This window comes from Limanda limanda, chromosome 7 (genome assembly GCF_963576545.1).
Source record: "Limanda limanda chromosome 7, fLimLim1.1, whole genome shotgun sequence".
In the NCBI taxonomy this organism is placed as follows: Eukaryota; Metazoa; Chordata; class Actinopteri; order Pleuronectiformes; family Pleuronectidae; genus Limanda; species Limanda limanda.
Window position 1 is genome coordinate 26,678,845 of NC_083642.1, and position 24,355 is coordinate 26,703,199.

At 41.5% G+C, this 24,355-nt stretch overlaps 4 protein-coding genes and 1 long non-coding RNA gene across 5 annotated transcripts; 3 read left to right on the forward strand and 2 right to left on the reverse strand.

The window, feature by feature from the left end:
* Positions 1-687: 687 nt before the first annotated feature.
* LOC133004951 (uncharacterized) lies at positions 688-12,724 on the reverse strand. Its single transcript, XR_009678350.1, has 6 exons — positions 12,485-12,724; positions 10,374-10,520; positions 1,425-2,078; positions 1,152-1,254; positions 960-1,040; positions 688-851 (listed from the first exon to the last, which is right to left on the reverse strand). It is a non-coding gene; the product is annotated as an uncharacterized LOC133004951 (long non-coding RNA).
* si:ch211-148l7.4 (uncharacterized protein LOC563603 homolog) lies at positions 3,862-7,409 on the forward strand. The gene is made up of 2 exons (XM_061074412.1): positions 3,862-3,990; positions 4,330-7,409. The coding sequence occupies exon 2, from the start codon at positions 4,384-4,386 to the stop codon at positions 5,977-5,979; it is 1,596 nt and encodes a 531-aa protein (XP_060930395.1). The 5' UTR covers positions 3,862-3,990; positions 4,330-4,383; the 3' UTR covers positions 5,980-7,409.
* On the forward strand, positions 8,801-11,309 carry snrpg (small nuclear ribonucleoprotein polypeptide G). The gene is made up of 4 exons (XM_061074518.1): positions 8,801-8,917; positions 9,106-9,128; positions 10,380-10,504; positions 11,064-11,309. Exons 1-4 carry the CDS (start codon positions 8,886-8,888, stop codon positions 11,112-11,114), a joined length of 231 nt encoding a protein of 76 aa, XP_060930501.1. The 5' UTR covers positions 8,801-8,885; the 3' UTR covers positions 11,115-11,309.
* Positions 12,503-17,662, forward strand: plpbp (pyridoxal phosphate binding protein). The gene is made up of 8 exons (XM_061074517.1): positions 12,503-12,640; positions 13,466-13,573; positions 13,703-13,738; positions 13,828-13,903; positions 14,006-14,146; positions 14,227-14,369; positions 16,109-16,207; positions 16,922-17,662. Exons 1-8 carry the CDS (start codon positions 12,551-12,553, stop codon positions 17,111-17,113), a joined length of 885 nt encoding a protein of 294 aa, XP_060930500.1. The 5' UTR covers positions 12,503-12,550; the 3' UTR covers positions 17,114-17,662.
* A 454-nt stretch (positions 17,663-18,116) lies between these two features.
* Positions 18,117-24,173, reverse strand: tmed4 (transmembrane p24 trafficking protein 4). Its single transcript, XM_061074524.1, has 5 exons — positions 23,980-24,173; positions 22,616-22,716; positions 22,404-22,529; positions 20,320-20,466; positions 18,117-20,210 (listed from the first exon to the last, which is right to left on the reverse strand). Exons 1-5 carry the CDS (start codon positions 24,143-24,145, stop codon positions 20,061-20,063), a joined length of 690 nt encoding a protein of 229 aa, XP_060930507.1. The 5' UTR covers positions 24,146-24,173; the 3' UTR covers positions 18,117-20,060.
* Positions 24,174-24,355: the final 182 nt, after the last annotated feature.

Here is a 24,355-nt window from a genome sequence, read left to right on the forward strand (position 1 = left end):
GGTCAGTGGAGGAGGACCTCTCAGTCCAGGCTCTTCTATATCCATTTCACAACTATATATACAGTGGATATAAAAAGTCTACACACCCCAGGTTTTTGTGATGTAAAAAATGAGACAAAGATAAATCATGTCGGAACTTTTTCCATCATTAATGTGACCTATAACGGGAACAATTAAATTGAAAAACAAACTGAAATCTGTTAGGGGAAAACCGAAATAAAATAAAAATAAAACATGAGGTTGCATAAGCAGAGCCGGATTAAATAAATGGACTACACTAGGCAGACTGTATTTTTTGGGCCCCCCTCCATTGATGTTATTTATGAATTGAAATCTGAAACTTACCCAAGTTACTAATAAGAAGTTAATTCACATTTTACATAGCGTAGTCTTTGGATGTGTCGTACATTAAACAGACTATTTTTTGATTTTTATGATTTATACGTTATTACATGGCTCTATTAAATGCTATTAAATTATCCTTGTCCTATCCATTGCGAGTGTCATTGTTAAGGCAGTAGTACCAGTAAATCACCAATAGCATTGCTATGTAAACAGAGCAAATCAGATAAATGTTGTAAGCTATTGCATTTTGCAGAAAATCTTAATTAAATGTGTTGATTAAATTGAATAGTTAAATAAGTAGTCAAATATACAAAGACCAATAAAATTTGCAGTAAGAGAAAGTGTGCTGTAGTGAGAAAGATGTTTATTTTCATGGACAACCATCACCTCTCTTCCATTTTCTGGTATTCAACACTCAGCAGCTCAGCTCCTGGTCTGGACTGTTCAGCAGTTCTCTCCACTGGTCTGGATGTTTCTCTGGACGGTGTGCTTTACTAGACTGCACTCTAAAAGCAGATTTAATCACAGAAACATCGTAGAAAAATAAGCAATCATTAAATAACTTGATCCATACCTTATGTTTATATTTTTTTGTATATTTTTTCTTTACTAACCTGCTCAGACAGACAAGGAAAACGAGCCTGAATTGGGTAAACAAAAATTCTTGTCCCTTCTCCTGGAGCCCATATTCACACCTGTGATTAAGTACAGGAACAAGAAGACAAACATGAACGCTTCACATTTATCAAGACCATTTAGAAACTGTCCAACAATAAATAATAATAAATAAAACCAGCAGCACTTACTGAGGAAACCATTTAGCATGCTCCACTCAGGGATAATCTTCAGCCTTCCAGCATCGCAGGCCTCCATCGCAGCAGAAACACGTCTTGACAGCATCATCACGATCTTGTGGAGAAATAATAAAATGTATACATAAGATGAAAGACAGCTGTTTGAGATTTGAATATACTTGGTTTGTTCCTCATATTTCATTTCATTATAGTAGAAAGTATAGCCCTATATTATACATTTAATTTATATGCATTTTACATTTGATTTTAAAATGGGAAACTTACCTTTACAGATGCTTTCTCCTAAGTTTTGATGAGGCGAAGTCCTCGATAATGTCTTCAAAATCCAGGGAGGTTGTAAATCCATTCTCAATTGCCAACAGGGCAAAGGCATTCAGTTTTTTTTCTGTTACTGTTGCTCTCCGGTATGTTTTCACTCGTTTCAACAAAGAAAATGATCTTTCTCCTGAACAGTTTGCAATCGGTAATGTTCCTTAGTTAAGCTTCGGTTAATGTCTCCATATTTTCTCTGTGATGCAGAGAAATCTCCAATATTTTGACAGGGATGGTTTAGTGCAAAGTACTCACGCATCCTGTCGTCAATTTGGTCCCACTTTGCAGGATCAGATGGATAGCTTGTCAATACCCTTTCCGGGTCTAGAGGCTCCGTCAAAACTATATTGGGCTCACTTTTTCTGGCCGGCTGCTGTTCTTCCATCATTTTGTCATTCTCCTGTGATGGCGCTGATGTTGAAGGCGCCGAAGCGTCTTCCGCTGCGTCTTCGGGCCGCGTCTCCGGGCCTGGCTCGGCCTCTGGCTCTGCTAACACTAGCAGGTTTACAGCTGTCGGGCGGCTGCCCGACAGAAACTTCTGTATAGCCCCCCGCTGTCTCTACTTTTGTTCCTCTTCATTTTTCTTCTTTTTACGTTTTGCTGCACCTGAAAGCATCTTGAATGTTAGCCTACTCAAAAAACGACCTGGCTGCTAGTCCTGACCGGCTGACCACCGCACTGGACTTAACTGACTGGCGTTAATGTGACGTCACGTAACGTAACGTTAAGAGATAAACAACGTCACTATTTTTAGTTAATTAATAAATATTGATATATTAAAACTGAAATAAATTGTAGATAGGATATTTGTATATTTTTATTTTATTTTATTTTATTTTTTATTTTTTGGTCCCTCTGTCTGGGCCCCTCCCTGCCAATCAGGCCCTAGGCACGTGCCTAGTTTGCCTTTGCGTTAATCCGGCTCTGTGCATAAGTGTGCACACCCTATTATAACTGGGGATGGGGCTGTGTTCTGAATTAACCAAGCAAAGTAAAACTTGTGTTAAAAAGTAGTCAGTACACATCTGCCATCAATTACAGTGACTAATTAATCCCAAATAAAGTTCAGCTGTTCTAATAGAATTTTGTTGACATTTTCTTAGTTGCTACTTACAGCAAGAGCCATGGTACGCAGAGAGCTTCCACAGCATCAGCGGGATCTCATTGTTGAAAGGTGTCAGTCAGGAGAAGGGTAAAAAATCATTTCCAAGGCATAAGATATACCATGGAATACAGTGAAGATAGCCTATCATCAAGTGGAGAAAATATGGCACAACAGTGACATTACCAAGAATAGGACGTCCCTCCAAAATTGATGAAAAGATGAGTGGAAAACTGGTCAGGGAGGCTTCCAAGAGGCCTACAGCAACATTAAAGGAGCTGCTGGAATTTCTGGCAAGTAGGAAGCCTATTCTCATGAGAAAAAAAAGCCAAGCCTGGCTCAATTTTGCAAAAACATACATGAAGTCTCCCAAAAGCATGTGGGAAAATGTGTTATGGTCCGATGAAACCAAGGTTGAGCTTTTTGGCCATAATTAGGTAAGTTTGGCGCAAAAACAACACTGCACATCACCCAAAGAACACCATACCCACAGTGAAGCATGGGGGCCGCATCATGCTTTGGGGCTGTTTTATTTCAGCTGAAAGGTTGGACTTAGTCAAGAGGGAGGGAATTATGAATAGTTACAAATACCAGTCAGTTTTGGCACAAAAGCGTCAGGCTTCTGTTAGAAAGCGGAAGATGAAGAGGAATTTCACCTTTCAGCAAGACAGTGACCCAAAGCATACATCCAAATCAACAAAAGCATGGCTTCACCAGAAGAAGATTCGAGTTTTGGAATGGCCCAGCCAGACCCCAGACCGCTTTGGAGCGCTTTTGCAAAGAAGAGTGGGCAAATATTGCCAATTCCAGATGTGCCATGCTAATAGACTCCTACCCAAAAAGACTGAGTGCTGTAATAAAATCAAATGATGCTTCAACAAAGTATGTGCATATTTATGCAACCAGGTTATTGTACGTTTTTTATTTCCCCCCGAAAAGATTTCAGTTTGGTTTTCAATTGAATTGTTCACGTTGAAGGTCACATTAAAGGTGGAAAATGTTTGGACATGATTTATCTTTGTCTCTTTTTTTTTACCTCACAAAAAAATGGCATTTTAACAGGGGTGTGTAGACTTTTTATATCCACTGTGTATATATATATATATATATATATATATATATATATATATATATATATATATATATATATATATATATATATATACATACACACATACACAATATATATATATATATATACATGATCAATTAAAGTGAAATATAAAGTAAAATAAATAAAGTGATAAGTGACGTACCGGAAGTGACCCTCACAGCTCGCTGGTGAAACCCCCCTCCGGACAAACAAACTTGTGTATCACTTTCGCAGCCATGCCAGTCAGACACTGAGCGTTAACACGACGAACCGTGTGGCCCGTAGCAGCTGCAGAGTTCCACTGAACCGGACGGAGAGCGGAGGTAAGTCGAGCTAAAGGGAAGTGAGCTTTTATTAGCTTTATTAGCTCGGCTAGCTTCGAGCTAACGTTAGCCGAACACGCAGTGTGCCTGTACAAAGTAGTGTGGGCTCGCCGCCGTATAACATCTACTGCTCATATATTCAGGTGTTATCCACCTGACGAGATACCATCGACACTATAGAGCAGCAAGCCAACAAGTAGTTGCGTTTCCCTAACAAACTTGGCTAGCTGCTGTCTGGACTCCACTGTCGGGGATTAGCAGCTTGGTAGCTCTCATGTTGAATTACTATCTTTTTAAAACACTGCTGCATATTGAATGTAGTCTCTTGTGCTTGTGCAGGTTTCCGGCTGGGGACCTAACCGTCTGCTGGAGAGAGGCTGGGTGAACAGGAGGATGGATGGAGTGAGCTGGAGCACCACACGGACCCCGGAGTCGTTCAGTCGCTCCACGACAGCAACAGACACTCTGTCCCGGCTCGCCAGCTTCATCGCCCGGTCAGACCCCAAACAGCCCACACACAACCCCAGGCAGCGGCCGTCCCACCTGCACGCGTATGTTTGTCCAGAGTGTGGCAAGAGTTTCCCTTACGCAACCGATCTGTTGCTCCACCAAGAATTAAAACACTCATTACCCAAACCTCACCGGTGTCCCTCCTGTGGACAGGAGTTCTCCCTGCGGTCATCCTTGCAGCTACATAAGTGCGACAGTGATTCCTCTCCGTGTGAACTTTGTTGTGGAGGGTCACGGTGTGGCTCTCCCTGCCCTTCCTGCATGCATCACACCTCAGATCCCGGGGGGCCACAGGAGAATCCCCTTCACCTCCAGCCTCACCTCCTGGACAGCAGCCCTTACGCATGTGCTCCCTGTGGGAGAGGCTTCAGCCAGAAGCAGGCCCTGCTGCAGCATCAGCAGGCTGGCTGCAGTGAACCACCATCCCCATCAGATGGAGTTGATGTGAGCAGCCTTCCAGATTATTCTCCTCCAGTTTCTGAGGGAGAAACAACCCTCTCTGACTCTTCAGAAGCCCCAGGGCCCAGCAGGAGAGCTGTGCGTGTGTGCCCATTCTGTTCAAGAAGCTTCCGTACAGCGGCTGGTCTGCAACGCCACAAGCAGTGTAACCACTTTGAGGAGCAGTTGATGGCCCCAAAGCGACAAAAGACCAAAGGACAAATGAGGAAAGGAGGAGATGACCATGAAGATCCAAATAAAAATTCCAAATCCAAAAAGCTTCTGAAATGTCGCTCTTGTGACATGATTTTCACGAGCACCTCTAAGCTCTACATGCACAGGAAAGATAAGCACAGCAGAGAGAAAAGTACTAGGAGAGACCCGAAGCCAGTCGTCAAAAGGCGCTGGAAAGGACATGGGAATCCGTGTCAGGTCTGCGGCAAAGTTTTCTTCCATCATTTGTCACTTAAGGCACATTACAGATGGCACACAGCCTCAAGCTTCTCTTCAATCGACAACAAAGGCGGGTCTGAAGGAAGCACTGCCAAAGACTACAAGTTACCAGAAAATAGACCAAACTACGTAAAAGCCGACTTAAAAGTTACAACGGTAAAGCCTGGACGAGGGAGGCCCAGGAAAGTGCCCATTTTAGAGATAAAGAAGAGTGATTTGAAGAGATGCAAGGAAGTGCCTGAAGTGAAGGAGGGGGAGGCAGAGGATGAGGAGGAGGAAGAGGAAGAAGAGAGAGAGTTCCCATGCCCCTCGTGTGCAGAGGTTTTCTCTCTGCAGTCCAAGCTGTGGGAGCACATGGAGCTCCACCAGTCGAGTGTGAAGAGGAGGCACTGCAGTGTGTGCACAAACGAGATGGACACCTGCAAGTGGCCGGGCTCAAAGAGGCACAGACTGTACCACTGTGTGCCCTGTCAGCAGGGATTCTCAGCCATGGACTCTTTCCTAGAACACTGTCAGGAGCACCTGCGAGTCCGGGTGGAGGAGGACAGCCTCACAGAGGCCTACATGCAGCAGGCCGGCAAAGCCTGACATCCAGTTTAAATGTCATCAGCGATTTACCTTTTTTGCCTTCAAGGGCCCCGAGAGCCGAGAGGGATGAGGGGAAATTCTTGTTGATTAACCAGTTCATTCACTGAGCGCGCAGAGCATCTGCATTTAATTGGTCCACGGATTTGATTTATTCACACTAACAAAGCAAAGGTTGAAGAAATTGGTTGATAAAGGCCCATCCCAGAGTCTATAAGTTTAAATCAAATTTACTTAACCCTTTTTCTTAATAATTCTTTAATTCATAGTTATTTCTAATGTTTTCTATAGTGGCCATTTAGTTACTGTTCAATGCTATAGCTGCATGATTTTGAAAACTGAACATTGATGTGGTGTCTGTGGGACAGATCTCAGACAGGACAAGTTGTCACATATTTTGGTTTACTGCACATCATCACTTGAAGCGGTTCATCCCCCAAAATGTTGACATCTTTGTCGGTGTCTTCTCTGTGTATGGCATTTTCATCCTGAAACATTTGTATCCTTTTTGATTTATTCATTTTTCCCCGTTTTGGCATCTGTCGTCATTAACACAGACTCCCTGTGAATCCTGCGAAGGATCCTCCTGATTTCTCACTAGGGGACTGGCCGGAGGCTCTCACTCCGTCAATTGTGATTTCACATCCAGCCCCCCAGAGAATGTCTGTAGATTAGCTGGAGTTAATCGTATTCCTGAGATGGATCACCTATGTGTAAAGTTGTCTACAAATTGTTTTTGTTTTGTTATTCTATTATTCCTTTTGAAATACAATGACATTTGTGGTAGTGTGATAGGCAAAAGAAAATTGCCAAAACAACAGTGTGATTCTTAAATAGTCTGAATCTGACATGGGAATGATCCTAATGACCAATTTCCCTGTTGATTTACATTTAGACCTGTGGACTAATCCGAAAAAAATAGAAATATGGAAAGAAGTCAAAGCACTCAAGATGTGTTGTCTGCCATTATTTGTTTTCAGGTCGAGCCTGGTTAATATTTGCAAGTGTTTCACCCAGGTTGGGGCATTACCACAGAAGGGGAAATGTAAGTTGAGCATTTGTATGCACTGTTTCAGCCGTTCTTTGAAATCCACATGGCTGACGCAGATAGTTTTTTTTACCCAGCCCAATGCTTCTCATTATGGCCTGTCTTTTGAGCTGGCTTAAACTCTGGTAATATTACCTCAATATGCAAAATGATAGACCATCGGTCTGTGGGATGAGTAATGAGTGCACTTGGTGAATGAAAAGGATCAACAGGACTTTTTCTTTAGTTTGTTGTTATAAAGGGTTTTCAGCTACTGTCTTCAAAGAGCTACTGTGAAAATATAGAAAAATCACTTAATAGTTTTGGATTCTTCCATTTTTTCAAGCTATTTTGTAAAATAGTTTGACTCTTTGTAGATAAATATTATTAAAACGTATCAAACTGTTTTCTTTCTGTGTTTCTTTGTCATACTGTTACACTGGGATGTCTAAACGATCCTGAGAACTTACCATGAAATTACTTTCTCTACACTGTTGACAGTCTAAACACTTCCCTACATTCTTTAAAGTTGAAGTGTGTAGAAATAAGTAACATTAAGTGGTGAAGTTTCATGTTGCAGCTGAACACCCCTCACCTCATCCTCCCCTTCCTAACATGGAAGAGAACCTGTGGTAACTTTCAGTTTTCTTAAAAACTCAAAGGGTGTTTAGTTTGTCCAGTCTGGGCTACTACAAGAAAAATGGCGGCCTCCATACAGAGGACCCCCCGATGTAAATATAAAGTATTTCAATATAAAGGGCCCATTCTAGGGTAAATAAAACAACAATTTGTATAATTTAGATGAAACACACTTGTGAAAACATCACTAGGATTATTTTATATTAAATTTCTGTCAACAGATCTTTCACCTAAATCTCATACACTGGACCTTTTAAGGCCCAATCACCAATGCAGGACGCAAATATAAGTCAATTTAGTTCACCAAATGTTTTCTTCACGCACATGGATTAGATGTGAAGGGTTGCCACTGAAACATTTGCTCATGTGTGACCATTCCCTTACACTGACCATTATTTGCTAACGTGTTAGAATCTAAAAACTGAAAACTTATAGCCAACATTAAGTTGGGCGTAAAACAAAATACGGTTTGTATTTAAGGACCTGAAACCTTCAAAAACTGGTATGGTCCTTAAGTTTTACCAATTAAATTAAATCCTCTCTCACTGCTCAGGTTTTTCAGGCTGCCTTTCTATTTAAAGAGACTTCCCTCCATAGTTAAAATAAATCGATAAATGCAGCTGTTTGTGGGTTGGGAGAAGCATAGATAAAATAGGAAACGAAATGTTCTCACTCTTAATTACTAAATGTCTGCTTCAGAAACCAGGCAGCTCTCTTCAAATCAAATCTATTGTGGAGAAGATAAGTTCTTGTCATCTCCCTGCCTCTGTTAAATACCTGCCGAAATAAGAAGTCATCTCATATTCGTCAGAAAAGGCTTGATCACTTACCCTGTCACTGGGTTGTGATTATTTCTATGCTAAGAAAATAGTCAATAAGTGAGTTCTGAGTTTAAACTCAGAATTCTGACTTTTTTCTCAGAATTCAGAATTCTGACTTTAAACTCAGAATTCTGACTTTAATCTCAGAATTATGACTTTAAACTCAGAACTCACTTGTTTTTTCCACAGTGGCCCTAATCCTCTTCCGTAAATAACAAACACAAGTCGTGTTTTGTCTATAAAAAATTTCCAGTCCTGCCTCTTCCAGGCCACATGGGAGCAGTGTCAAGCAGTAACAACCCAACGCCCGTAGCGGAAGTCTCCTGTTTAGGTTCCGGGTTGCCAGTGCACGCTTTCCTTCCGCGGTTTTGTGAAACGATCTTCATACGAGTGAGCGTCGGCGTGTTGAGAAAGAAGAAACAATGAGCAAAGCACACCCCCCCGAGCTGAAGAAGTGAGTCGTATAAAGGAATATTTTCACACCAGCACGTTTTGTATAGTTTGTGTTTAGTATTGTATAGTATTGTGTATAGCCTTGTTTGCTACGTTAAACGAGCTAATGCTAGCTAACCTGCCTGGACTCAGCTCTGTATGAAATGCGAGCGTCACGAACGAAAGCTAATGTTGTGTTTTCTTTCCCAGGTTCATGGACAAGAAGCTTTCATGTGAGTATCATCGAGTAGAGCACATGGAAGGAGCCTCTTCCCGGGTTTTAAATGAACATTGAACATGAGCTTCATCAGCTCAGTTGGTTCTGAGCCTCGGGGCTGTAGCTAAAACGTCACTGCTGAATACTCGTTTAGTTTAGTCTTTAAAAAGGGAAGAAAGTCTCGAACCGAATATTCAGACGGACCAGAAAGAAAAACAGCCTGAATGAATAAGGGGATAAATACAAGATGCAGAGGCCTGCACACAGCTGCACTACATTCGACTGCCATTGTTTGAGTTCATTTGTTCCTTAGAGGACTGTAATCAGTCTGCCCCCGAGACACAAAGGTCCGCTGATATTTACAGCAGGACAGGAAAGCACTGGACTGACAATCTAGTTGATGGAAGATGAATAATCGTATATCAAAAAAATGTTGATTGACAGGGTTAATGTTAGTGGATATTTAATTGATGATGTTAAACATAGAATCAATGTTTATCTATAAAATAAACTGGACAAACTAAACACATTTCTAGATTGTATGACAACTGAAGAAGATTACAGGTTCTCTTTCATATTTGGAAGAGGAGCGTGACGTGAGGGGTATTAAACTGAAACATGCAACTTTACCACTAGATGTCACTAAATTCTACCCACTGACTTTAACCATCAATATATAATTTTTTTCCAGATTGGGTGATGGAACTCAAAGACCTACATTTAAGACAATACAATGAAAACCCATTAAACATTAACAATAACAACAAAAAGAGAAAATATGCACAGTGGCAGTTATAATCCGGTTAGTTTACAACATCAGTTGTATAACTCTTGATGATTGCTCTTAAGTATGTTGCCATTGGGGATCAGTCCCTCAAAGTCTCATCAAGGGTCGTGCAGCATACAAAGCAACTCTGAAAACAAGCTGGTAGCTATGTTCATTGTTGGAATCTAATCTCAAATTAATGTGAATCAAATCTATCCCAAATACTTTTTCTTTGGACTGATTCCCTAAAATTATAATTTCAGGTCATGGCCACATAAGCAAACCACAGGCAGTATTACATTTCAAAAAATAACAACGAGCAGAAAGGGTTATATTTACTTTGAATAGCATTCTAAAGATTGAAACAGAAAATTATGTGTTAATTTTCTATACATTGCAGTTATTTAAACTTGAACCCAAATGTGAAGTGCTTAAAAGCAACAAAATCTTAAACATACATGGTATATATTTCTCAACGTTTCCTCTCTGTCTGACCTTTAGTGAAGTTGAATGGAGGCAGACACGTGCAGGGCATCCTGCGAGGGTTCGACCCATTTATGAACTTGGTGATGGATGACTCTCTGGAGATGGGCCCTGGAGGACAACAGAACAGCGTCGGCATGGTGGTAAGTGTCTTTCCAGCTGTTAAAGTGCATATTACAGGAATGAGAGATAACCAATATTAAAGGACTATAATCCTGATTATTGCCTAAACACCCTACACCACCCAGCACGACAACAGTGGAGGAGTAAAGTATATCAGGCTTTGGATGCATTCGTTTGACACAGTCTTGTCTGTAGTCTGCAGATTCAAGTTTAATTTCTAGAAATAGGTGTTTTTCACAGCAGACACTGGTGTAATTGATAAGACAAATCATTGCTTTGTTCATTCATTAATGATTAATATCCCTTCTGCTTGACACTGTGAGACCTAAATGGAAAGCAGATGTTGTGGCAGCTGTGCTTTTCCTGCTGTGGAAAGTCCAAGTATCTTCTGTGAAAAAAGGGCATATCCGGGTTATGTTAGCCTGATATGGTTACAGCAACAATGTTCAGGGTCTAAATACTGACACAATTGAAGATATGGTAAAGCAATAGGATGACCAATTTGAAAGGTCATCCTTTTAGTCAGAAACACTTCACCATGTAAGTAATATTAAAAATAACTGGTCTCATTTCTCACAGGTCATCAGGGGAAACAGCATCATCATGTTGGAGGCCTTAGAGCGAGTATGAGAGAGGAGGGGCTGGCTGCAGATGGAGGAGAGGGGGCCCACACCTTTTTACATTCTGTTTCCCTTTTAGTCACATGTTTTGTTTGAAAGAGGCAGAGCTGATTTTGACTTTGAATTATCAGATGTCTGCTTTCCACTGACAATGTTTTTTCTTATTTTGAATAGTGTATGTGTTAATAAATCAGTTTTCTTTCTATTTTGTGTTTGTTGATTCAGTTTTGAATGTACACTGCATTACCACAACCACAGAATATTGTCTTAAGGTGTCTGTAATTCTCAACAGAATCTCACTTTAGCCATGGCTTTGTTTGTGATCAAGGAGACATTAGTTTATTTATCTGGATGCTCTTCCCCAGATCTGCAAACCTGCAGCCCAAGTTCAACTGCTTTTTACTGACATAAAAAGCAGGACAAGAACAAGACTTAAAACTGTATATACAAAATGTGATACGTTAAATGCGAAGAAGACACACTGCCCTACAAAGGTGTACAGTTTAAGGTGAAACATTTAGATGAATATGAATGTATTGTTTGTGTCAGTGACAACCAAAGGCCTTATGTTTCTGGTTTCTCTTATTCCTTCCGTCCAACTTTTGTAAACATGATCTCAATAACATCGCAAGAGATGTATATACATTTTATTTGATGCAGATATTCACTAGTCCTCAATGGGGAGCCGATGAGAATTTAGTGCAAAGAGCAAGGTTGCTGTGACCTCACAAAGACGATGTCAAGAACACCTGGAAGGATTTACACTAATGCAGCAATACAGTGAACGCAATTACAGACTGATGCAATAGGGGCTGTGATGTAGTTACACAGTGGTGCAGTGTTTGTGGGCGGGAGTGCCAGTCATGGACCTGTGCACTGATACAGATAGTACTTCCCCAGAAAATATTGACATTTTTGGGGAAGTGCACCTGTAATGGTGTATGGGATGAATAGTTATTTCACTCTTACAACAATTATGTACTAAGTCTTGTACCATTGCCTTTTTCCCATTTTCCAATATTTAATTTTTTTTTCGGTGAATCAAATTGGAAATAATTTGAGTTTGTTCTTAAAGTGGGCTGTCACTAACTGTTAAACTGTATTGCATGACTCGCTCGCAAACACCTGGTGATATTGTCTCTGCTGGATGCTGGATGTCTCCTCGATTTTCTTCCTTTCTATTTATCAGACCAATGTATTGATCGGGACGTGATCCACTTCACGTCAATAAATAAGATATAAAGGGTCATATAAACAACTTCTGTACCCTTAATAAACTCAACTGAGTCAGTCAAGAATATGATCTACTCAATGCTGAAGCAGGGCAGGTAGAGGGCGCTGTCTCGACGGTTGATTTTCCTGCTTTCACCGGACTCTTACTTTGAAAGGCGACTGACGTCAACGCCGACAACTCCTTGACGTCGTGTGCCGTCGCCGCCTGACGCTATGTGGAAAGTAGCAATGTCGGACGAGGTTGGGAAGGCGCTACAGTCGGTGGTGGAGCGGGTGAACCAGGCGGCTGCACGGCGGCTCAAGGTAACTGCCGCCCGGCGGGCTCCGCGGCGGCCCCGCTGCCGCCGCTGCCTCACCCGGGGCTCCGGAGGAGAGTGGGGCTGCGGCGGCACGACTCGTTATGTAAGGCAGCACCTCAACCTTCGGACGGGAGGCAGCCGGGCTCGTGGCTGCACTGGCACCGTGCCCGGCTGGTAGTGGCATCATCACCACACGCGTGGGAGCAGGTGGCCCCGCGACGGGCCTGGCAGCTGCTGGCGTGCACGTGTTCCTGATGTGCGTGTGACACAGGCTGATGGAGACCACCTCTCCTCCTCACACCTCCATGTGGAAGACAGGGAAGAAATCAGCTTGTTCCTCCTTAAAAACAACATGGCTTCACATGATATGTAGGTCAGAGGGTGGAGGGGTGAGCCAGTAGAGGACCGACTGAGGGGTCGCTGACTGAACACAGCAGTAGCCACAAACAATCCGCCTCCGTCATTTGTTTTGAAGGATCCTGTCGAGGCTGACTCACACTTCAGACCCCACACACTGAGCTCCTGCACTGATACAGCCGTAAAGCGATGCAGTGAGCCACAGATCCAGAGATAGTCATACAGCCATATGGTGAAACTGAAGTAAAGCGACAGAGTAATACAGTTATACAGTGACATGGTAATGCAGTAGTGTAGTAGTAGAGGGGTTAGTGTTAGGGGTGATCCAGTGGTGTTGTGATACAGCGATATAGTGCTGCTACAATATAAGAAATAGTGATCCACTAAAACAGTGATCCAGTGACGCAATGATCCAGTAAAACAGTGATATAGTGATGAAAATGAAAAATGTGTGTGTTCTGTCCTTCCTCAGACGCTGCCAGCTGTGCCCCCCCGTCTTGTAGCCGTCAGCAAGACCAAACCCCCCGAGATGGTCGTGAAGGCGTACATACAAGGGCAGCGTAACTTTGGAGAAAACTACGTGAGTGTGAAATGCTGCTGGTCTGCTTCACTCCAAGCTTTCCAAATGTCACAGCATGAACGTAAAAGCTCCTGAGAGGAGCAGAGCTGAGTAATGTAAAGACTGACCTCTTCCATTATCTCCTGCCAGGTTAATGAACTTGTGGATAAAGCTTCAGATCCACTGGTGGGTTTCCACATTCTACAAGGTATAAATAATTTCCTCTGACCCAAGTGTGTTGCACATTTTCACGCGGTTCTTGTTGCCTCATTCAGATTCTAGAATCCTGTCCAGAAATCAAGTGGCACTTCATCGGCCATCTACAGAAGAATAATGTCAACAAACTTTTGGGTAAGTGTGTGACAGCTCTCCCACAGACTCTCTGAAGCTGGATGTTTAAAGAAGAAAACCACGACAACAACTTAGCACTGAGTCTCGCCTTTCTTTTCCCAGCTGTGCCGAACCTGTTTCTCGTGGAGACGGTGGACTCTGCGAAACTGGCTGACAAGGTCAACAGCTCATGGCAGAGGATGAGGGGAGCCAGCACCCAGAGGTTAAAGGTCATGTTGCAGATCAACACCAGTGGAGAACAGAGTTAGTATTGATTTGATCACAGAAATGTAACGTACGCACAGTCAGGTGATCTAACACAGTATTTGTGACGTGGGTTGCAGGTAAACATGGCCTCCCACCAGAGGAGACAGTGAATACAGTGAAGCACATTGTGTCCAAGTGCTCCGCCCTGCACCTCTCAGGACTCATGGCCATCGGGCGCTATGGCTACAACCTCACCCTGGGCCCCAACCCGGACTTTCAAGTACAAATAATATTAATATAATTTCTCCAAAACCTATTTTTCTCTTTCAACCATGAGTAAAAGTTCCCATGAACTTATCCTGCATTTATTCATCTGTTCTTTAAACCTAATCAGCTCATGGCAGGTTATTCTTAAAAGCAACAATTACACAATTACTGAAACTAATAAAGAAAGCAAAGGAAGCCCCATGAGGCTTCGGTTGCAGCAAGCACAGAGACATCTGAGGTCTAAATCGGCTGAGGAGATCACAAGTTGTTGTTTACAGCTCAACTGTTCTCTTGACATCTTCATCTGTGTCTTCTACATGTAGGGCACAACATTTCAACCCTGAGATATTTGTTTTCTTCCTGTATTTTTTATTTTTAGCATATGTCACGTGATCTCCCTTCAGCTCATTTGGACAAACGACAGAGTTCTTACAAGGAGGTTGACAGGAAAAGCTCAGGAGAAAGTCTGAAGCCTCCTCACTCTCAGCCCCTCTGGAGAATGTCAGGAGATTCCCTGGAGTTCAGTGCATGTCTGAAAGCAACTTTAGTAATACATTTGTCGAACAAACAACCCCATGACAGCTTATGATGCCAAAGATATATTAAGTTAGATTGTTAGTATTTATAGTTTAGGCCCAGTGTCACTGCGTTTGGACTTCATTGAAATTTACTGTATGTTTTATCACATGTCTCAACTGAGTAAAGCACCTTTTGCAGGAGGGGTTTTTATCCCTTTATTCTAGAGGCGTGGTTTAAGAGCAGGACATTGATTCTGTGTAAAAAATTATTGTATTGCTTTTACTTAGAACTCTGCGCTTGCAATCAAATATACCCTGCTTGTGCTTTAATATCTTGTGCTTAAATATCCTCAGCTGTTCTCTTTGTGCCCACGCTGCTTCTGTATGCAGCTACTCAAACCGGGCTCACGCTCTTGCACCCTCCACATCTTTATTATTACTCTATCAACGACGCTGTCATTGAGCAGGAGTCCAGCTGGTACCTGGGCAGCTTGTAGTGGCAAAATTCAAGAATCTATGAGATTATGTTAACACTGTTGCTCATAACTATAAAAACTAGAATGACACCGACCGGTTTCTTTCCACTCTGTACCAAAACAAGGGTGGGTAAATTTTTTTCACAATCACAACACCTGACAATCCATAAGCAGACATTCCAAGCACGCACAGAAGCAGCGCGAGCACCAGGAGAGCGGAGGCTGGATGCAGGACATTTAAGCACAAGCAGGGTTTAGCTGCGTGTGAGCGGCGGATTTTGAGTACAGGTGACATTTGAAGCGTTGGACGTCGTCAGTCATCGTGTTTTCCATTTGACATGAGCTCTGACAATCTTCTGAGCATCCGTAACATTCACTCATCTCGAACTAAAAGTCCAACTGCGTCCAGCCCGCTAACGCATTACTCCAATCTGAAAAGTTAAACTGGAACCAAACAGCAAGAAAAGACAAATTATTTAAAAAACAAATATGCATATTTTAACTGAAGACCAATCACTCTGATGGTAATCATACAGATGTGGGCTCATATGGCAGCTGAGAGACAGAAATCTACATACGAAGTCACTTACAATCAATGTCACCTTCCAGATCAACATAAAATGTCCTGCTAAGTTTACGCCATGGTCCCACATCTCTAAAGGATATGTATAGAGATTGCCTGTTTAAAAATAATCACATGTTCTGAAATCTTGTTTTCATATCAGTATTATAATCTCAGCAATATTCCCGTCTTGTAGATGCTGCTGAGTCGAAGGCAGGAGGTGTGTGACAGTCTGAAGCTGCCTCTGGAGGAGATGGAACTCAGCATGGGCATGTCCACAGACTTTGAGCATGCGGTGAGCATCACTTCTCATTAGCACTTCGAAATACATTCTGCACACAAATCATACAGCAACTGTCAAATGGATTTTTTAAAAATATTTGAGAGTTTTTAACTCTTATATGTTGAAATGTAAAGGTTACCCATCCCTACTGGCTGGTGGGTAATGACTGGGCGAAAAGACGATTATATCGTATATCAGCAATTGGCTTAATCTTTGGCTGTTTTTGACCAACTTCTTTGGTGGGGGGGTTGACATTTTGTTTTGCTAGAACTGTTTAAGTCTGCCTCCTCAAGAATTCATTCAACTCTATGAATAATTACCTAGGAATTGGCACTTATTACTCACACACACACAGTGTCGTCGGATAAATCTGAAAACTCAGACATCACTTGGTCTTCACCATCACAAATGAGTTATGAACTTAATTAATTATTTGCATATAGAGCAGGGACATGATATTCAATCACTGATCACAGGACACACATTCAGGATGCATTTTAAACCATACAAGGAGTTTTTTTCTGCTTATGAAATCTTCATATGACAGTCGGGTTGGAAAAGCCTGTGTTTACATTTCCGCTGGTAAAGAGAAGCCCCTGTCAGCTTTTCCATATATACTGTATACTTTACAGTGTGTCTTTGGGCACTGTCAAGGAAGTGTAAAGAGGTTTATAGTTGTCATTGCAACATGTGTCTATAAACATGCTTTCCTCTCATTTGTTGAAGATCGAGGTCGGCTCCACCAACGTGCGAGTGGGTAGCATCATATTTGGCAACAGGGAGTATCCCAACAGTGCAGCAAACACTCCAAATCCCAGTCCAGTACCTAGTCCAGCTCCCAGCCCGGAGAAAACAACCAAGGCGGTGACCGAAGAGGCGGCCAAGAAGATGCAGCACCTCACCGTGTCCGAACACTGAGCAGATTCCACCTACCGAAACACCTTTTTAAGAAAGTTTCTAAAGAAAATCCTCTTCACATGCAGAAGGATCAGAGCAGTGAAGCCGACAGTTTCCACAGAGCCATGTGGAGTTGGATTGCAAAATTCCTGCATAATTTTAAAGTGTATTTCTTAATCGTCCTCACTTTTCTGTGCCCTTCTTGCTGTTTTAAGCACTAAAAAGTGGCATTCGCTACAGAACTAGTTTAACAGTTTTATAAAAAGTAGTGTGTTACTAACCTATAGTGCTGACTTCCCGTGTGGAAATCTCTCCTACAAGCCACAAATGTACAACCACTGAAAACACGGCGACAGACGGTAAACGATGTTCTCTTATGAGTTGTGAGATAGTGTGGAGATTTGTCTGTTGTTTTGGTGTGATATTTTCTACCTTTCCAACCAACATGTGACAGTGCTGAAACGTGCTCGGCTGTGTACATTGTCCCAGAGATCAGGAACAATGTACTGTTTTTGTTGTACAGATGAAACAAAGACTTGCTTTAATAAACCATGTATCCCTTTATAATGACACGTTTGTGTTTGATATTGTTTCGTACTGTGTGCCAAACATGACCAATCTTTGTTCTAGACTGGAACAGTTTCAAGAGGGAAGCTAGTGAAGTGTTTTGTCCCTGTTTAACCCTGTGTGTGTGTGTGCCGTGCTCCATTGTTTGGGATGAGAGGTGGCCTATGCAAAGAGGTGATCTTGTTTCAGCGTGTTTTTCATTAGATTCTTACACTACAGCTGTGATGGCATCGCAGTGGTTTCTTCAAAGATGTCAAAGGTTGGTGTATTTTTCTGTGTTGTGATTTAAAGGGAAGTCCATCAGCTTGCGGGTAGACGGCGGGTGCTGTCCGAACAAGGTGTGGCCTTGTTTACTTTGGAACCTGGCTCTGAGGGAAGCCAAGCAATAAATTGTACTGTTGAAAAAAAACCTGCCATTTATTGTGTATTTCTTCAAGTTGAGGCAAAGTGGCACAAATTAGATCAGTTTGTTTATTAAGAACGTGCACGTGACATCTGGATAGGCTGGAATAGTGATACTGTAACATAGAAAAGAAAATTGAAAACATTGCACAAGGGCTGTTTTAAATCGACATTTAAAATATAGGATAAAAGTTACCGTTCCTTCCAATTGACAAATGCTCCCTCATTAGGAATCTAACAATTAAAATGCTGTCCAGTGTTGAGAAATACAAATGTCTCAAAGCAATAAAACCCAGGCTATGACTGCTCAATAAATAAGTTGCAGGAAAAAAACTCAACACACCCGAAACAAACGTAAAGACTTGCACATCATTTAGTTCATATGAAAGGCATTAGAAAACAAACAGGACAATCAATAAGCTAAACCTGTTATTTACACCGGTCATTAGAATCCTGCTAATCACAGGTGAGTATCACAAACTAACTACAGGCCGTGCTCTGGTAAAATGAGCAGGGAACTGGACTCCCTGGAAACTCTGTACAGGCAGTAGAGGGATGGATGCTAACACTTCATTTAAACCCCTGTTTCATATTGATAAGAGGTCAACACGCAATGGTTTACAATGCACTCTAATCAAAGCCTTGTCTGTGAAGTAATTGTGACAGACAAATACTAAATGACAAGTTGACATATAAAATCTGAGTTATATACATTTTTTTTACTGTGTTTATGTCATGTGGAATATTTATTTACAATTACTCCAAATTACTACAAACCATTTTTTCTGATGAAGGCCACAAGATGGGGCTGAGAGCTACTAGAAAAAAATTGTAAGTGAACCTTGAATTAAATTTATTCATGTTCTTTGGTCAAACTACCTCTAAGAATGAATCTTCAGGTTCCACATGTCATTGTGAGTTTTGATTTATAAACTCACCTGTGAAGGATGGACACAAGTTTAAACACTGTGTTATCATTAAAGATGAATAATCGATCTATTCACCAGTTACATTTGCTTCACAGGAGATTTTAAGTGTTCACCAATACATTACTAAAAGCTGAAAATGTCATAAATACAATTTATTTCAGGCAATTATAAACCATTAAGTGTTTATGTTCTACTTATAAATACTAAATACAGGAGTTCAAGCAAAGTGTCAGAGCATGAAAATGTGAGGAATCAAGGCCGGTATAATATTTGCATTGCAGGTATGACCACAGCTAAAAGCTAATGTTAGCAAAATATAAAACTATGTGCAACACTAACAACAAACAAATGAAATCAGGAGTCAATAAATCAAGATGTTTTCAGACATGAACTCCAGAGGAAGTCCGGAGGACTGGGTCCAGACTTTCTCCAGAGTTTGCTGTTGCCTGCTCGAGATGTCAACACACCCTATCACTTGCAGTGTATCCTGTGGAAGATGTTCTGCCGTGTTCTCACATCGGCCACTCCGACCTTATTCAACAGGGATAAGACCGAAGAAGTCCACAGAAACTCTGGAGGCTCTCAATCGGACATTTGCGCTCACAGATACAGCTCCGGAGGATCTCCTGAGTTCGGTGCATGTCTGAAAGCTGCTTTACTTGGTTATTAACAGCTTTAACATTATCATTGTTATACATCTCCTGCTGTACCCACTCACTCCTGTGTGACCTTAAAAAAACATCCTCTTCTTGAACAGGGACCAAAAAAACAGAAACTAACCAGTGATGTCAAGAAAATATGAAAAGAAAGGCAGTAGGAATTGGGTTCTATTGTGTTGCTGCTAACAGAAGAACAACAACAGCTTAAAACATTAGCAAAAAAACAAAAAAACAATGCCCCGCACTGATAACTGACGGAATAAATTAGCTTGTACCATTTATGACTGATAGTAAGACTACGTGTCTTCCTCTGGATGTGGCTCTGGGTGGATGTCTCTCTGGTCCACTCAGTCAAGTCTGTCTTCTTGTGTTTTATGTTGTTTCCTGATGCTGCCCGTACTCACACACACGCTACACCAGTTTCTTGGCTTCAAAGAAGCCTTTGAGGTGCTTCATCTGCCAAATCCCAGTGATGAGGAGGATGAGTGTTTGAGCGATGGACCACCACAGAACACGCTGATTGGTGCTCTCGCTCGTCATGCGGAAACGCTCCTCCCGATACTGGAAAAGACAACACAGGATGATGTCACTATATACCCACTTCCTAAACGTATTTGTAAAGCTGTAATCTCCACATGACCTGGCCAAACGTGCGTTTCTTTTAACTGACCCTCTGGTAGTTTTGCTCCTTCTGGATCTGTTCAACCTGGTCCAGAAGTTGTCTTACTCGCAGCTGCAGCTCGGTGAGTTTGTCCTTAGCAGCGATTTCAGGGTAGTTGTTGGTATGCTCCCCGACCTGAATATCCAGATGCACTCTCTGCAACATCAGACAAAACAGAAAGTATGTCAATCTACACTCTTGAATTCTGTGAACTTTTAAAAGGAATGATAAATGGCTGATTGGAATATTCCTGTCAATGTTTTGTCATGAGGAGATGACATTTCCCCTGGAACCAACAAAACATGGAAGGGGAGATCAATTGGTGCTGGCTCAGTTAGCTAAACACTTAAGATTTCCATCATTAATACACAACAGCTGATTGCTTTTGAAAAAATATGATAGGGAAATTAATATAGATGAGAAATTTGAATGTACAGAAAATGATAAATGTAATGGTGACGCCCGTCATTTGTTGAACAGCCTCGGACTTTTTAATTTACAAGTGTGGAGAGTTGAGAGCCCACTCACAGTTTTATTAGATAGATATTACAGAAAAAATACAATAAAATGCTTCACAAAATAGGCTCCAAATCAGGACCAGATACACAAAATCATGACGTTCTGTGAAAGAAAATCCAAAAGGTTTTTGAGTTCTGCTCCTAAAACTAAATATTTACTGACGAACAGACAGATCTTAACCTACATATTATAAATCAGGTCATCCTAGTACAAGTGAATGTTTGTTTTCTCATATATGAACAGAGGTCTCAGACCCGAGAACTCCCACAGAATGACTAATACCTGTATAAATGCTTATAATAGTCAAAAACATAGTATTATATGTATTATATGTTTGGTATTACAGGAAGATTGCATAAACCTCAACAAGTTATATCAGCCAACATAAAAAAAACCAATAGGATTCTAGTAGGAGTCAATTTTTAATAACTCCAATGCAGAAATCTAACTTAGCTGGGACCTAGTTCTGCGGACAAGTGGAATTGTAGATCTGCACTGGTGGACCATGTCGTATTCAAGTGGGACCCTTACTGTCTAGTATACTGGGTTTTAATGTTGATGATCTGTGTACCTGTAAATATCAATAAATATGTGCTGAAACTTAATGTGCCATAGCTATAAGATTAAGAATTAGACAGTAATTCATGTTAAAAAGATACTTCACATTTTTTAGGAACTTAACATCTCCATGAAGTGGTTTTGATTCACTATGATATAACAGTCTCCATACAGCTACTTTCAGAGTATCAGTTCCTTGTGTGTGTTAATAAGATCATACACCACTGTTAATTTGTTTCAGTTCTTCAATTTCATGGAGATATAATTTAAAGGCCTTGCATTCATGTTCATCTCTGTGTTCTTCCCAGGTGACACCTCCCTCACTCGCATGTTAGCTGTGCTGCATGTGGTAGGACTGTCTTGTCCTGATTGTCCCACAGTTGATCCATCACACCATCATCTTTCTGACAAATTCGGTGAGATAAAGTAATTCTCTGCAGTAACCTCGCAACCTTCATGCAGCCAGGGCCCGAAGCTGAGGAGCCAGAGTAACTGGAAACTCCAGTGTGGGTGTGACGGACCATACGAGAGAGAACACAAATGCCTCTCACTAGAAGTCTGCAGCTCTTAATATTGTGCAGACCCTGCTACTAATTCTACACATATCTCATACTCCACAGCTGTAGAATTAAGCAAATAATTTAGAATCTGTAATAATTTCTCTCCTTTCAGCCCAACTGGTCAAATCAGATGCAGAGTGATTTTAACACTACTTCAGCCTGAGGTGCACATTAGCCTTAAAACTAACCTGACCAGGGATGGACACGTTTCTATGGTAACTCCGCTCATCAGACTAATCTAACCCTGATTTGACATGATTTCATTAAGAAAAGTGAACTTAATGACACAGCCCTTAATCAGTACATATAAAGATGCTGCACTTATTTCTCAAAGTCCCAGTTTGAACACGTAAAATATGAAAGTATGGTCAATAGTAATCAACATTTATGTGAAACATTATGAAGGAAAATAACTGATCAGGTAAAATGGCATGAAAATAATGATTTTGACCATACCAGTTTTCCACCTGCAAACAGAGCCATCTTGGTGGAGTTGGAGTGCAGACAGATCTGATGTTCTCCAGGAGTGTGGGAAGTAAAGGTAAACCGTCCGTCAGACCCATACTGACGAGACAGGATTATCTGGGAGAGATGTAAGAGAAGAATCTTAAGATTGCATTCATATGTATGTGGGTGTGTTTGGACGTTTCTACCTTCTCTGTCCTGACCTTTGTATCTGGATCCTTGATCTCAACATGCATCCCAAGGCCGGGGGTGGCTGGGAGGAAGGAATTGGTCTGTTTGTCCCACAGCTGAGTGCTGTATTTTCCTGTCAACCAGTAAAGAGAAACAGGTTTTACCGTTTTTCATAAAATCATCGATATTTCTACATTTTACTTACATTATGTGTACAAAAAGTGATCTGTCAATACATGAGTTTTCATCAACTGTAAATTATCAATATCGGTACCAGCTTTCAAATGACCATACTGGCAAGTAAAACACAGTGGCATTTAATAAATAAAGACTCAATACACTAACTAAAAAACCTCATTAAATTTAGATGCATATTTTGATCAACAGGATAACATTTGAAAACAGACATGCAAAACTGCTATTCTAGCATAAACATAGGTTTATGATCTAAATATATCCATTTCAATCTTGTGTCTATCCGTATTGTGGATGAGAGACAGAGTAGTGTGGGGGGTGCAGACTCATATGAGATGATAAATGTGTCTATGAGAAACTCTTACAAATCCCTATGATAGACGTTAATATGATGTTATCAGAGTCAGGGGGGAAATGCTGCTTATTTAAACCTCGTTTTACACGCTCATGTCATCTCCAACAAGTCAACAGCTTTGATAGTGGGAAGACAAGTTGATGATAACAAGAATGTGTTCCATCTTGAACACAAACCATCCTACACTGCTATCAGCACAACCACATCATTTTAAATTCAAGTCAACTTTATTTGTATAGCGTCAAATACTAGCTACAGAGCGAGCACTTGGGCATCTGTGGAGAAAAAAAATCTCTGAACTGGAAGAAACGTGTAGACCATAGACTATATATATATATATAGAGTGTAGACTCAATGTGGGCGAACATCTGCCCCAACCGGTTCGGTGAGAGGTAGAGGAAAGAGGAGGAGGGGACCAGGAAACGTTTGGGAACTGTCATGTTTGAGCTCTATCAGACTGGTTACTATCATGAAATCGACAACAGGGATATGATTAATTTTGTGCCTAGCGTCTATTATCACAGTAATTATTCCGAATATGACGCCATAAAGTCCGGTGTAACGCTGTCCCTCAATGGGAACATCACTGTGACGTGTTAGCAGGTAGCCCGGCAGCTACAGACGCCATTAGGAGACTATCTTCGTGCCTTATTAAGGTGTGTGTGTGTGTGTGTGTGTGTGTGTGTGTGTGTGTGTGTGTGTGTGTGTGTGTGTGTGTGTGTGTGTGTGTGTGTGTGTGTGTGTGGTGTGTGTGTGTGTTTGCTGCTGCCACATTCAGAGCCGCATCTTTCAGCATCTGTTCGCGTGCAGGGCTAGTTAGTTAGCATCGTCCAGTTAGCATCTTACCGATCACCATGGTCTCGTCTGGAATCTCCTCGATAAAGCATTTCTTCTCCGTCTCTCCTATGTGGAAGTAGAGCGAGTAGGCTGGGTGAACCCACGCGGACAGTAGCGACAGGAGGAGAAGTGCAGAGAGCATCTTGTCGCCTCCTTCTCTCAGAGACGTGTTCATATGGTTTCGCTTTGAGCACAAAAGTACAGGAAGCGCCGCTGCTGCAGACGCATGACGTCATCTCCTACTGCGGAAGAAGGAAGGGGATTTCCTGAGGAGATGGGATTGATTTACCCTCAGTTCAGCCTGTCAGGCAGAACCCATGGCCGTCTGTGGAGTGTTTTCTTTTTAAACATTCAATTGGTCTCAAGTATTAACTGATATGATTAT

Coding starts and splice junctions, on each gene's coding strand:
- snrpg (XM_061074518.1), top strand. CDS start 8,886: ATGAGCAAAGCACACCCCCCCGAGCTGAAGAA. Junction 8,918..9,105: donor CACCCCCCCGAGCTGAAGAA/GTGAGTCGTATA, acceptor TTTCTTTCCCAG/GTTCATGGACAAGAAGCTTT. Junction 10,505..11,063: donor AGAACAGCGTCGGCATGGTG/GTAAGTGTCTTT, acceptor CATTTCTCACAG/GTCATCAGGGGAAACAGCAT.
- plpbp (XM_061074517.1), top strand. CDS start 12,551: ATGTGGAAAGTAGCAATGTCGGACGAGGTTGGGAAGGCGCTACAGTCG. Junction 13,739..13,827: donor ATAAAGCTTCAGATCCACTG/GTGGGTTTCCAC, acceptor TGCCTCATTCAG/ATTCTAGAATCCTGTCCAGA. Junction 16,208..16,921: donor CCACAGACTTTGAGCATGCG/GTGAGCATCACT, acceptor CATTTGTTGAAG/ATCGAGGTCGGCTCCACCAA.
- si:ch211-148l7.4 (XM_061074412.1), top strand. CDS start 4,384: ATGGATGGAGTGAGCTGGAGCACCACACGGACCCCGGAGTCGTTCAGT.
- tmed4 (XM_061074524.1), bottom strand. CDS start 24,145: ATGAACACGTCTCTGAGAGAAGGAGGCGACAAGATGCTCTCTGCACTT. Junction 22,717..23,979: donor AGACGAGACCATGGTGATCG/GTAAGATGCTAA, acceptor ACTGGTTGACAG/GAAAATACAGCACTCAGCTG. Junction 20,211..20,319: donor AGGAGCAAAACTACCAGAGG/GTCAGTTAAAAG, acceptor TGTCTTTTCCAG/TATCGGGAGGAGCGTTTCCG.